Here is a 13,624-nt window from a genome sequence, read left to right on the forward strand (position 1 = left end):
CTCCAATCGCTGCCTAAGTTCAGGACAGGTCTCGGGTTTCTGCCTACTTGGGAAGAGGCATGAAGAAGCGAACTGCTTCGCTGGTGAGGGGAAGAGGAGCGCCTTAGACAACCCGCTGCAAGAATTTGAAGTGCAGCCAGTTCTGTCCTCCTCCAATTTCCCCCACCCCCGCCCCACTAGCTCTGCAAAGCTGGTCCCCATTTCAGATGCGAGAATGAGGCGCGGAGAGGATGGGTCACAACTTGGGAGCCGAGACCGGACTCGGGTTTACGCCACTTCCAAGCCAGGATCTTAACTGACGCTGATGCAGAGGGCGGGGTGGCCCATCCTCATCAGGGACAACCTCGGCCGGGGCCGGGGCTGCCCTGCCCTCCTTCCGTCTTCTGCACCGCGACCGGGAACTCGCCTGCTTGGTCTCCCGCAGCCTCCGGTTCGGGAGCGGTGCTACCCGCTCGCGTCATCTGATGCTGTTTCCTGCAGGAGGGAGAAGAGCGGAAAAAAGTGAAACTCCACCCTCCACCTCTGCCTCCCGCCCCCGGGGCCAAAGTACAAAGGGAGGAGGAAGAAGGGAACGGGGGTTGGAGCCATCGGGCCGAGGGAGCTGGGCCAGGAAGGGGCAGCTCGGCCCAACTAGGGACGCTCCAGCCACCCCGGCGCGAAAAGACCCAACCGGAGCCCGGGCGCTGCCCCTGGCCGGCGCCGCCTTACACTTGGCGGGTGCTGGAGCCAGGCTCCCGGGACTGCGGAGGGACGCCAGGCCCTTCTGAGCTGGCAATGGTGAGACGCCGGAGACCCCGGGGTCCCACCCCCCGAGCCTGACCACATTGGCCTGGCTGGCCCTCCTCGGAAAGCCCGAGATGCGGCGGGCCAGGAGGCGACACTCCTGGCTCCCCAGAGAGGCGTGGGTCTGGGGCTGAGGGCCAGGGCCCGCATGCCCGGGTTCCGGGACTAGGGCCTCCGCAGCCAGCAGGGGTGGAGACCCGGGGCACCCGGGGAAGGTCCCCCACCGGCCCCAACGCCCGCTCCCAGCCATGGAGCCCTTGAAGAACCTCTTCCTCAAGAGCCCGCTGGGTTCATGGAACGGCGGTGGCAGTGGGGGCGGCGGTGGCAGCGGCGGAAGCTGGCCAGAGGGGTCCCCGAAGGCAGCGGCTTATGCCAACCCTGTGTGGACAGCCTTGTTTGACTACGAGCCCAATGGGCAGGACGAGCTGGCCCTGCGGAAGGGTGACCGTGTGGAGGTTCTGTCCCGGGATGCAGCTATCTCCGGCGACGAGGGCTGGTGGGCGGGCCAGGTAGGCGGCCAGGTAGGCATCTTTCCGTCCAACTATGTGTCTCGGGGCGGCCCACCCCCCTGTGAGGTGGCCAGCTTCCAGGAGCTGCGGCTGGAGGAGGTGATCGGCATTGGTGGCTTCGGCAAGGTGTACCGTGGGAGCTGGCGAGGTGAGCTGGTGGCTGTGAAGGCAGCTCGGCAGGACCCCGACGAGGACATCAGTGTGACGGCTGAGAGTGTGCGCCAGGAGGCCCGGCTCTTCGCCATGCTGGCACACCCCAACATCATTGCCCTCAAGGCGGTGTGCCTGGAGGAGCCCAACCTGTGCCTGGTGATGGAGTACGCAGCTGGTGGTCCCCTCAGCCGTGCCCTGGCTGGGCGGCGTGTACCCCCCCACGTGCTGGTCAACTGGGCTGTGCAGATCGCCCGGGGGATGCACTACCTGCATTGTGAGGCCCTGGTGCCCGTCATCCACCGAGACCTCAAGTCCAACAACAGTGAGTTTGGGGGAGCAGGGTTGGAGGGTGGCATGGCCCAAGCGCACACATACTGCCAACTCTCAGCTGAACCTGCTGGGGCTAGCTGGCCTCTGAAAGGTACTGGCCCCCAGCCCTCTCCCAGGATGGCCTCTGTGGTACTAGAGGCAGGATCTCTTGCCCAAGGGGAGTCCCAGTTGACTGGGATGCCCACTGCCCCCAAAGCAGGAGTACCAGGCACCGGAGTCTTTCATGCCCCAGCCGCAGAAGTTCTTGGCCCCAGCTTACAGAAGCTAAAAAAATTGGGATCGCTCAGGTGGGCCCTAAGGATCCTGCGTAAGGATGGCCGCCTCAAGGTAGCAGGACACTGGATGCTGGCACTCACCTTCCTGTCCCCTAAAATTCACACCTGTGCTGTTGGCTCTCTCCTCTCCCCTCCTCTTGTGATGGGCAGGTACTCCAGAACAGAGACCTCCGAGGGGAAAGCCTGGTGGTCGTGGGCTGGAATTCTGCCTCCCTCCCCTCCCCCTGGCTGCATGACCTCTAGGTGGTTATTTCAACTCAGAGCCTCAATTTCAGACTCTGTAAAAAGGGAGTAACGGGGCGGGGAAAATGGCTTAACAGTCTTGGCAAACCCTGGTGTCTGGTGCCAGCACACAGTAGGTCCTCAGTCGTGAGTGTGGATATTTGGAGATTGGCTCACCAATGGGGCCTCGCCTGGAATCAGCCCTTGGGGTGGGTGTGGTGGGACGAGGCCTCCATCCTCAGCCATTTGGGATTGCACACTGCTCAGCCAGGACCCAAAACAAGGAGGGACAAGTTCAGAGCGCTTCCTCCCGCAGACAAGCTTCGCACAGGCCAAAAGCAGTCAGCGTTCAGGGAGGCACCCCATTGGATGTCGGCAGGGCCTGACAAGAGCAAAGGCCAGGAGGCAGTGCCCAGCACAGTAGTGGGGGGGACACAGGCTGGGCCGGGGGAGGCCGGGTGTAGGCTACAGAGCAAAAGGAAGTGCAGGAGGGGCCAGCGGGATTACTGGAGAGGCATGGGGAGCTCTTGCAGGGGGAGCTGTGTATTTTGAGCCTCCTGGGCTGGGCTGACCATGGACAAGGGACCTGGAGGGAGAACGCCAGGACCCGGTGATATCCAAGCCCTGGCCAGGGCCAGAAGGGGCCAGGGGATGTCTGCCAGCCACCCACCCCCTCCTGTCATCTGTAGCAGGGGGCAGTTTCCACCTCTCAGCCTCACTTCTGGGTTCTAGCCATCTAGGACCCCCCACTCCCTGCCCAGCCTGAGGGGGATTCCCCGAAGGCCCCAGGGGGAGGGGACTCCATCTTCTGTTTTTCCTCCAGTTTTCTTTCCAGAAAAAATGGAACAATAGCCCAGGCCCCTGCTCCCCACCCTCCCCACCGCTTCCTGCGTTTCCTGCTGCCCCTGAGCCAGCTTCCTGCCCCTGCTCCAGCCTCTGCTCCCTCCCCAGTCCAGCTGCCTACAGGGGAGGAAAGAGCTGGGGGTGGGGGGCTTGTGGGAGAGGAAGGAGCCAGGGATTGCACCCCCACTCCCCTCCAGTCCCCCTGCTTCTCTCCCAGAGTCTGGGTGGTGGTTAAGGGCAGGCGGGGTGCCCTCAGCCTCGCTAGCCTGGCCTCCCACCTTGCAGACCCCAGTCCTAGGCCTGAGGTACTGTCTGCGGGATTGGGGCGGGGGAGTCCCTGGACTGGGGGGGCGCAGGCAGGAAACAATGGCGTGATTTTCCTGGACAATGGGGGCCTTGTGAGGAAGCCTGGCGGGGAGTGGAGGGGGAATTCTCCAGGCCCACGAGTCACAGGACTGACCAGCCAGCCCGGCCTGGGGCTGACCTCCCCCAATTCTCCCCCGAAGGACCCCCCCAGTTGGAGACCTGCGCCAGGCCCCCAGAAAGGAGAAGTAGAGACCATGGGAGGGAAGCGGAAGAGGTGTGAGCGGCCTCGGCGACTCCCGAGCCCCACAGAGGCCAGCCTGGGAGGGGGCTGGGGCCAGGGAGCCCTCAGGGGACACTGAGAGGGGGCTCTCTAGCTCTCTCTCTTCCAGATGGCCCCTGACCACCCCATTCCCAAAGTCTACACCAGACATCAGAAGAGCAGCTTGGGTTGGGACAAATTCAAAGCATTTGGAGAAAAACAGGAGATGCAGGGGAGAGGACGAGACACTGAAGCTGTCAGGTCCAGCTGTGGGGGGGGGGGGGAGGTGGCAGAAAGGCCGTCCGTACAAAGAAGTCCCGAGACTTTGGGTGAGTTATCTGGGTCTCAGATTAGCTGTCTGAAAAGGAGCGGCTGGCCTCCCGGCCTGAGATGCTGGTACAGCAAGTGCTTCGCTCGTCTGTGAGGTCTCACATGTGGCCAGAGACACAGCCAGGAAGCAGCCAGGGCTGGTCTGCGAGAGGATGGGTGGGTCCTGGCACCAGAGGAGACAGGAGTCCCTTCCCAACCCTGGCACACAGACCCCTTTGGCTGGTCCCACCCCAGCACCTGCCCCTAGCCTGTTGCAGTTCTTGGGAATGAGCTCCTGTAGGGTTTCCTAAAAGGTCCAGTTCTGAGCCTCCAGCAGCCAAGCCAGAGTAAGTTGTGATGGAGGATGGAGAAGAGAGAGTCTACAGAGAGATATTAGCGAGTGGCAGAGTCTTTAGCACAACTGGCGTCCAGCATCTCATGCCGGTGTCAGACCCGGTGCTGAGGCTTTAAAAGGTGGGATCTCATGCCCACCCTCTGAGGTGGCTTTTGTTATCACCCTCGGCTTTATTAACTGTTCAGGACTCAGCCCCAGTCGGGCTCAGAGGAGAGGGGAGATTGTAGGACCATCCTTGAATTAGGAGAATTGGCAAGAAGATTTGCCGGGCCTGGTGGGATGATGCCGGTGGTTGTTGAGGGCCGGTGGACATCGGGTAGGCCAGCTGATGGGCAGCTGAATTGACTTCTGGCCTAGAGGTCCAAATATGGGAGATGCCAAGGGGTGGCTGGCACCCGGGAGAGCCAGAACAGTCTGGGAGCAGCGGGCAGAGGTTTAGGAGAGGCCGGGCTCTGAGGAATACCTGCATGGAAAGGGCTGAGGGCAGGGGAGGCCCTGAAGGAAACACAAGCAGTCAGAGGCCCCAGGAGTCAAGGACCTTGGGGAAGGGTTGGGGAGCAGTGCCAGATGCCCCCACAAGGCCCAGAGAGCTTGTCCAGAATCAGGATCAGTTGTGGCTTTAGGCCTGGAAAAGTGAGTACCCTGGTTCTGCCACCTCTTCTGAGAAGTCTTCTCTGACTCACTGGGCTGTGTTAGGTGCTGGGGCCCGCCCCTGACCGAGTGACACGCTGGTACTCCACCCCCAGTACCCTGTGCTGCCCCCATTATGATGCTGTCACCTGGGCAGGAGAGCTGAGGTGTGCTCTGGAGTGACCCATATTCAGAAATGTCGTTTCTGAATGTCACTTCTCTGCAGTGCAGTTTTCTACAACCAGAAAGGGAGAGAGGCCCTTTCAGACCCTGGATGATTCTGTTGCTTTGTCCTCTCAAACTCCTCTCATTTGAGCCATGTTTTTCCTGATGAGAGGTTTGCAAGTTGCTGCTTCTCTCTGTACAGATATGGTGGCCCCATCTGGGTCAAAGCCATGAGCCCCTGCCAAGTCTAACCATCCACTCCTACATTTATCCCAAGCTCCTCCTTTCTGGGCAAGAACCATCATCTTCTCAGACCCCTCCCTTTCCCTCCACATCCAGCTGCGTTAGTAGTTATCTTTTGGAGTCTCGCTCCCGTGGGAGTGGCTGCCCTGGCCACGCTGCGATATGGGCACCGGGGGTCTGTGGTGCCTGCTGGGCTTCCTTTCTCACCAAAGGGCCGCCTCCTGCTCCCCACCCCAAGGGAGGTTCTGATCCACACTCCTGCTTTAGCAAAATGGCCAGACACGGGTTTCTCTTGAAATTAAGGCCACCAAGGCTAAGAGGCTGCTACATTGCTAGTTTCTATTCAGTGCAGCATTAGGAGAAAGTTATAGGCCTGGCTTTGGAACCTCACAGACTAGACTGGAATCTCTGTTTAATTTGTTTATGACCTTAGCCAAGTTTCTTCATCTGTAAAATGGGGATAATGATGTCTACCTCACAACATTTTTGTGTGCGACTGCTAGAACTGAGTGTAAAATGCCTGGCTTATAGTAGCCCCTCTGGAAACATTTCCCAGTATTGTTATTTTTGTCTGATTCCATCCCAGCCCCAGCAGCAAGCTCTCCTTCCTGGGCAAGATCACCTCCATGCCCCCAGCACCCAGCTACATGTGTGTCAGAGGAGTTAGCTCCCAGCTCCTCCCTGGTCCCTCCCACCTGAGCCTGCAGCAACCACAGTCCTGCCTCTCTCTCTTCCCCAGTTCTGCTGCTGCAGCCCATTGAGGGTGACGACATGGAGCACAAGACCCTGAAGATCACTGACTTCGGCCTGGCCCGAGAGTGGCACAAAACCACACAAATGAGTGCCGCCGGCACCTATGCCTGGATGGCGCCCGAGGTCATCAAGGCTTCCACCTTCTCCAAGGGCAGCGATGTCTGGAGGTGCGGCCTGGAGGGAGGCTGGACGGGGTAGATGTGGCTGCCAAAATCTAGGGCTGGGCAGACAGGTGGAGCTCAGGGGGAGGGGCCCAAGCCATTTAGTTCCTGGTTGCTTTGGGGTGAAACGGCAATGAGTAGAGGAGAGGACACACCCTTCTCTCTCCCACAGCTTTGGGGTGCTGTTGTGGGAACTGCTGACTGGAGAGGTGCCCTACCGTGGCATCGACTGCCTTGCTGTAGCCTACGGAGTGGCTGTTAACAAGCTCACACTGCCCATCCCATCCACCTGCCCCGAGCCCTTCGCACAGCTCATGGCCGGTAAGGGGATGGTGCGGGAGGGTGAGGGACAGAGCTCCTCCACCTACAGACCTCTTCTTACTCTGTCCCCGCTCCATCCTGTGTCCCCAGATTGTTGGGCGCAGGACCCCCACCGCAGGCCGGACTTCGCCTCCATCCTGCAGCAGCTGGAGGCGCTGGAGGCCCAGGTCCTGCGGGAAATGCCGCGGGACTCCTTCCATTCCATGCAGGAAGGCTGGAAGCGTGAGATCCAAGGCCTTTTCGATGAGCTGCGGGCCAAGGAAAAGGTGGGAGGAGTCAGGGTCCCGGGGTTGGAAGGAGACACTCGGGCCTCCTTCGGGCAGAGAGTTGGGGCGGGTGCCAGGGCCCTTCGGGACTGACCCCACCGTCTCCACTGTCCCGGGCACAGGAACTACTGAGCCGCGAGGAGGAGCTGACCCGCGCGGCGCGTGAGCAGCGCTCCCAGGCCGAGCAGCTGCGGCGGCGCGAACACCTGCTGGCTCAGTGGGAGCTGGAGGTGTTCGAGCGCGAGCTGACGCTGCTGTTGCAGCAGGTGGACCGCGAGCGCCCGCACGTGCGCCGCCGCCGCGGCACCTTCAAGCGCAGCAAGCTCCGCGCGCGCGACGGCGGCGAGCGCATCAGTATGCCACTTGGTAAGGGGCGGGCCCGCGCGCCGCCCGCCATTGGCTGCGCGGGCTGGGGGCGGGGCCAGGCCTTCGCGCTGATTGATTCGGGGAGTTAGTGGGTGGGCCCGCGAGCTGAAGGCTGGTCGGGGTTGGGACTCGGCGTGTTTGTGGGCGGGCTCTGGCGGGGATATTTGCATGTCGGCCTGAGAGTGGCTGCAACGGGGAAGGGGCGGGACCCTGGAAGTTCTGGGAAGGCCGAGGGGCGGGGCGGGCCGGCGGCGGCCGCTGGGAATTCAGGGCTCCGGCGCTCTCCTCCGGATACTGGGGTCCGGGCGGGCGGGCGGTCCGCTTTCCTTACCGAGAGCCCGGGGCCCCGGAGGGCAGTAAGCTGGCCCCAGCCACATCCCCATCGTGCCAGGCCCGGTCACCGCGCTGCCCACGAGCCGGCCCAGGGCCCCTGCAGGTTGGGGTCTTGGCTCTCCTTCACCACGAACTGGCCCTGCTTCCTTCCCAAACCCAGACTTCAAACACCGGATCACTGTGCAGGCCTCGCCCGGCCTGGACCGGAGGAGAAACGTGTTCGAGGTCGGAGCTGGGGACTCGCCCGCCTTTCCCCGGTTTCGGGCCATCCAGTGTAAGGAGCCGCACCTCCCTCTGCCCTTCCCCACCCTTACCTTTCTGTCCAGCCTTCTCCTCGGCCCGTCTCCCTTCGCCGTCAGTCTAGACTGGTACCTTCGCGTTCCCCAGCAGCATTTATTTTACTACCTTGTAAAACGTCAAACAGTTGTAGGATACTAGTATTTTCCAATTTTATGAGTCCTCGTTTTTCTAAGTGTCTTGCTGATATTGACTTAATTCCTCACAATAACTTTGTGAGGGAGCTGTCCTTACTAAGTTTTATAAATAAGGAAAGTGAAAAAAGTAACTTGCCTAACATTACGCAGCTAATAACAGTGCAGAATTCAAACCCAGGTGGATTTCTGCCGTGTCTGTACTAACTACTAAACAGCAAATTAACTACTAAACAGCAATTTAACTACTAAACAGCAAATGCCCGCTGAAGGACTAGATGAGATTGCCCCCCCCCCCCCCACCCTGCTCCCTACCCCAGGACCCAAACCCACCTAGGAAGCCCCAATTCTGTTAAGTTTTCTGTGGCCCAAAGCCCACCCAGGGATGGGTTGGGGCCCAGCCTGCTGCCATCCTAGCATGTTACCTCTGGAGCCTGATTCTCGCGATGGCAGAGTACAAGGATCAGAGCTCTTGACCTCAGCTCAGACTCCACTGGTTTTCCCTCCACAGTGGAGCCTGCAGAACCAGGCCAGGCATGGGGCCGCCAGTCCCCCCGACGCCAGGAGGACTCAAGCAATGGAGAACGCCGAGCATGCTGGGCCTGGGGTCCCAGTTCCCCCAAGCCTGGGGAAGCCCAGAATGGGAGGTGAGTGCCTGAGTGCCCCCAACTCCAGTAGTCTCTGCCTTCCAACAGTCCTAGACTCACAAAGCACAACTCCCTTCCCCTCCTGTAACCAGGAGAAGGTCCCGCATGGACGAAGCCACCTGGTACCTGGATTCAGATGACTCATCCCCCTTAGGATCTCCGTCCACACCCCCAACACTCAATGGTGAGTGGCCTTGTTGGCCCCCAGAAGACTTTTTGCTGCACTCTTTCTGCGGGTACTGTGGGGAGACGACCAGAAGCCAGCAGGCACAGCAAAGCCAGCCCTAGAACCCAGTTCTGAACTGTAGGCCCACAACTGAGCTGGATGAAGCCAACCTCAGGGAGCCCAGAGTCTGAGAGGGCTCTTTCCTGGCCCCAAGGCAGTCACTATGCCTTCAGCAGGCTCTAGGAGGGAAGGAAGATGGAATGGTTACCTGAAAGGACATCACCTGCCCCCGCCCAGCTACGGGCTGAGCGCCAGGTTACCCTAGCGCCGTGGTCGGCAAACTGCGGCTCGCGAGCCACATGCGGCTCTTTGGCCCCTTGAGTGTGGCTCTTCCACAAAATACCACGTGCAGACGCGCATGTACAGTGCGATTGAAACTTTGTGGCCCATGCGCAGAAGTCGGTATTTTGTGGAAGAGCCACAGTCAAGGGGCCAAAGAGCCGCATGTGGCTCGTGAGCCGCAGTTTGCCGGCCACTGCCCTAGCGCAAGCCGCATTCCAGTCGCCCACAAGAGTACAGGACCTTAACCTCCCAGCCCCCTGCAAGAACCTCTTTCCACTCCAGTTCAGTTCATTTCCAACACTGTTTGCCTGGAGTTAGTTACCTGGACCCCACGGGTTAAGGGCTCAGTCCCTCAAGACCTCTCCCAGTTCAGATGCCAGTGCGGGCTGTCACCTGTGTGTCTGACCTACTGGCTATAAACTGGAGATCCCCACAAGCCCTCCTCAGGTTTGATCATTTGCTAGAGCATCTCACAGAACTCGGGAAAACTTTACTTACTAGATTACCAGTTTATTATAAAGGATACAGGTCAAGAACAACCAGGTGAAAGATGCGGAGGGCAAGGGGTATGGGGAGGGGCGTGGGCACCAACACCCTCTCTGCATGCACCACTTTCCCAGCCTCCAGATGTGTTCAGGAAGTTCTCCAAGCCCCTCCCGCCGGGGTTTTTATAGAGGCTTCATTAGGTGGATATGATGGATTGATGAACTCATTGGTGATTGAACGCAATCTCCAGCCCCTCCCCTCCCTGGAAAGTTCCAGCTCTAATGATGTGGCTGGTTCCTCTGGCGACCAGACCCCTATCCCTAAGGACTTTCCCAACGTCACCCCGTTAATATGAACTCGGGTGTGGTCAACGGGGCTTGTTCTGAATTTTAAAAGGTGCTCCTTTTACCTTTGTCACTCTATCACTTAGAAAATTCCCGGGGTTTTAGGAGCTCTGTGCCTGGAATGAGAGGAAGACCAAGTATATATTTCTTATTACAAATCACAATACCAGCTTCCCAGAGGAGGCGACACCTGAGCTGGGTCTTGGTGGGTGGGGAAGGTGTGCTGGGCAGAGGGAATGTGTGTGCGCAGACGTGGGGCTCACCAGACCTGAGCAAAAGGAAGTCCGGCGGGACTCAGAGCAGAGTTGAGAGCCAGGCAGACAGGAGAGCACTGGGCCTGAACCTCCTGGGTCTGTGAAGCCCCGTGCAGCCCTGACAATGGAAGTTTGTCAGTAGAAGTTTGTCGAATGAATGAGTGAGCAAAGCTGGAAAAATAAGCAGGCGCCAGTGAAGGAAGAGCCTGAAAATGGAGGGGAGTTTTTATGCAGAGACCTGTCTTCAGAGGCAGAGAGACTGGGTCAGGGTTGTGGCTGAGAACAGGGACCCCCACTCCCCAAAAACAACAACGACAAAGAAACAAGTTCTGATTCAAAGTAGAAGCTCGTTTTCTCCCAGTTTTAGTTCTTTCTCTTGATACCCCGCCCAGTGCTCCACTCCAGGCAGGCCCACTCTACGTTTGGCCCAAGGAGACAGGGAAGGTGGAGGGGGAAGGCTGGGGAGGGCTTTGAGGGCCCAGCCAAGGAGCGTGGACTTTCTTCTCTTGGCAGTGGAGAGCCATGGCAGGTTCTAGAGCCAAGGAGGACCGGACAAGATTGGGGTTTGACAGGCCCCTAGGCCCACAATAGGACACAGATGTCCTGAAATCAGAGCAGAAAGGTTGGAAAGTGGTGGAGAGCAAAGGCTCCGTTGCCCCTGCCTAGAGTGAGGCCTGCTCCGCCCCATCCTGGCTGTGCAGCCTGAGACCAGCCCTTGACCTCTCTGATCCTGGGACTCTTGAGGAATGAGATTGGTCGGCGTCATTCCCTAAATCATTCAGCTGGGGGCTGGCACAAGCAACCACCTCTCTGAGCCCGTTTCCTCGTTTCGGGAACAGGGACAGTGATGTGTGCATTGGAGTTCACCTGCCGCCCCAGATAAGCTACCGCTGAAGGGGGCCAGGCAGGCAGAAGGGCCAGGCTCTGCCCATCCAGGAAGAATGTGGGCACAGGGCTCAGGCCCTAATCCCGTCCCGGGGGCCCTGCAGGTGCTCCTGGCTGGCCTTTGAGGATCTGGCCAATGCTTGCCTCCTGGTGACCCCTTTTCCTCCCCCCACCCCCCATCTCTGCTCCAGGGCATGGAGCTGCCTCCCAGGCTTTGCCCCTGCTGCTTCTTTGGCATGCACTGCCGCCGCCCCCCCTCCCCCCCCCCCCGACTTCTTGAAAGACCTGGATGTGTGTGAGGGGGGAGGCACAATGGGCGGGGTCTGGGAAGATGCTAACTCGGACCTCATACCAGGGCCGATGAAGGATACCAGAGCACCCCACCTGAAGGTCCCCTAACCTCTGCCCCACCCTCACCACCAGGTAACCCCCCAAGGCCGAGCCCAGAGCCAGAGGAGCCCCGGCGGCCAGCCCCAGCTGAACGCAGCAGCGGCTCTGGGACCCCCAAGCTGATCCAGCGTGCACTGCTGCGCGGCACTGCCCTGCTCGCCTCACTGGGCCTCGGCCGTGACCTGCAGCCGCCTGGGGGCCAGGGCCGAGAGCGTGGGGAGCCCCAGCCAACGCCCCCCACCCTGTCTCCCACCCAGCCCCCTTCCCCACTCCCCTCCCGGCTCATCCGCTCTTCCCCCAAGACGCCCCAAGCCCCCATTTCTCGGTTGAGCCCCGACGCCCCAGGCCCACCCACCCCCACACCTCTGCTGCTGGAGCTGGGTGTCCCTGCAGGTCAGCCGTCGGCCAAGAGTCCCAGACGCGAGGAAGGGAGGCGCGGTGAGTGGCCCAGTGCAGGCCTCCTGCCTGGTGATGGGGAGGGGAGGAAGGGCTGGTGGGGGCATGCAGGGCAGTAGGGCCAGGCCCACTTCTCCGCTGGTCCCCACACCTGGGCGCTGGGCACGCTTGAAAGGAACTGAATTCTGAGTTCAGCCACCAGTGGTCAGGAGTGGAGCAGGGCCCGCCGGGCTAGTTGAGAAATAATAGAAGGAATAATGACAACAGTGATGGCAGACGCCTGCTAGTTGCCTGCTGGTGCGGGCACTGTTTCTAGTGCTTTACAGAGATTGCTGCAATTATTGTAGGAGCCCTGTGAACTAGCTACTCTTGTTAGACCCAGTTTTTTTTATTTTTATTGATTTTTTACAGAGAGGAAGGGACAGAGAGAGAGAGTCAGAAACATCGATGAGAGAGAAACATAGATCAGCTGCCTCCTGCACATCTCCCACTGGGGTTGCGCCCGCAACCCAGGTACATGCCCTTGACCGGAATCGAACCTGGGACCCTTCATTCTGCAGGCCGGCGCTCTATCCACTGAGCCAAACCGGTTTCGGCTAGACCCATTTTTAAATGAGGAAATGGAAGGCACAGGGAGAGCCAGGGACTTGCGGCTCCCACCCACCACATTATAGACAGATGCTCCGGGAGCAAACGGGGCCATGGAGTGAGGAGTCGAGTAGCTCGCTGTGCAGGTGGGAAAACAGGCCCAGAGCAGGGCATGCCTCCTGGGACCCCCAAGAGTAGGCGCTGCCTGACCCTGTGCTCTTCTCCCGCTCGTCACAGGAAGCACTGTTTCACCCCCGCCAGGGATATCCCGCTCTGCTCCTGGCACCCCGGGCACCCCACGCTCCCCGCCCCTGGGCCTCATCAGCCGACCTCGGCCCTCACCCCTGCGCAGCCGCATTGACCCGTGGAGCTTCGTGTCAGCTGGACCACGGCCTTCGCCCCTGCCCTCGCCACAGCCTGCGCCCCGCCGGGCGCCCTGGACCTTGTTCCCAGACTCAGACCCCTTCTGGGACTCTCCACCTGCCAACCCCTTCCGGGGGCGGCCTCAGGACTGCAGGGCGCAGACCAAAGACATGGGTGCCCAGGCCCCGTGGATGCCGGAGGCAGGGCCGTGAGTGGGCCAGCCGCTCCCCACGCTCCAGCTGCCCCAGAGGAGCCACAGCGTACACTGGAACAGGAGCCGGGCCAGCCGCTGGCGCTGCCTTGGCTTCCCCCAGGGACCCCGCCCCCTTTGGGGGTCAGGAACACTACACTGCACAGGAAGCCTTCACACTGGATGGGGGGCCTGCACCCCCCGCATACCTGCAACCTGTGGGTCCCCTGACTTACCTGCCCCACTGGGGCTGACACTGTACCCAGCTGGTTAGGGGACCATAGCCTGTCTCAGGGAATTGCCCCCAGGGGGAGCGCAGGGAGGAGGGGAGGTGCGAGGGAGAGGGGCCGGCCTCAGCTGTCACCAGCACTTTTGACCAAGTCCTGCTACTGTGGCCCCTGCCCCAGGGCTTAGTGCCTGAACCCCCCTGCCCTGGGGGTCATCTAGGGCCAGGGTTCTCTAGGTGCCTTCCTGCTGCCCCGGCCAGGGTTGGGGCCTCGGCCTCAGGATCCAATGAAGCCAAATAAACTCCCCAAGCTATCTCCCAAGCACAGCCTCTC

General features: G+C 60.4%; 1 protein-coding gene across 2 annotated transcripts; it reads left to right on the top strand.

Moving 5' to 3' along the window:
* Window positions 1–555: 555 nt before the first annotated feature.
* Window positions 556–13,610, top strand: MAP3K11 (mitogen-activated protein kinase kinase kinase 11). 2 transcript variants are annotated; one of them, XM_059710103.1, is made up of 10 exons: window positions 556–1,767; window positions 6,122–6,302; window positions 6,469–6,617; window positions 6,708–6,883; window positions 7,006–7,249; window positions 7,743–7,856; window positions 8,525–8,660; window positions 8,753–8,844; window positions 11,561–11,965; window positions 12,749–13,610. In XM_059710103.1, the coding sequence occupies exons 1-10, from the start codon at window positions 1,032–1,034 to the stop codon at window positions 13,084–13,086; spliced, it is 2,571 nt and encodes an 856-aa protein (XP_059566086.1). In that variant the 5' UTR covers window positions 556–1,031; the 3' UTR covers window positions 13,087–13,610. The 2 variants fall into 2 exon arrangements, with proteins under 2 accessions (XP_059566086.1, XP_059566087.1); XM_059710104.1 differs by lacking the exon at window positions 11,561–11,965 and having other exon boundaries at window positions 557–1,767.
* The last annotated feature ends 14 nt before the right edge of the window (window positions 13,611–13,624 follow it).

Source organism: Myotis daubentonii, chromosome 9 (assembly GCF_963259705.1).
Source record: "Myotis daubentonii chromosome 9, mMyoDau2.1, whole genome shotgun sequence".
NCBI classification, from domain to species: Eukaryota; Metazoa; Chordata; class Mammalia; order Chiroptera; family Vespertilionidae; genus Myotis; species Myotis daubentonii.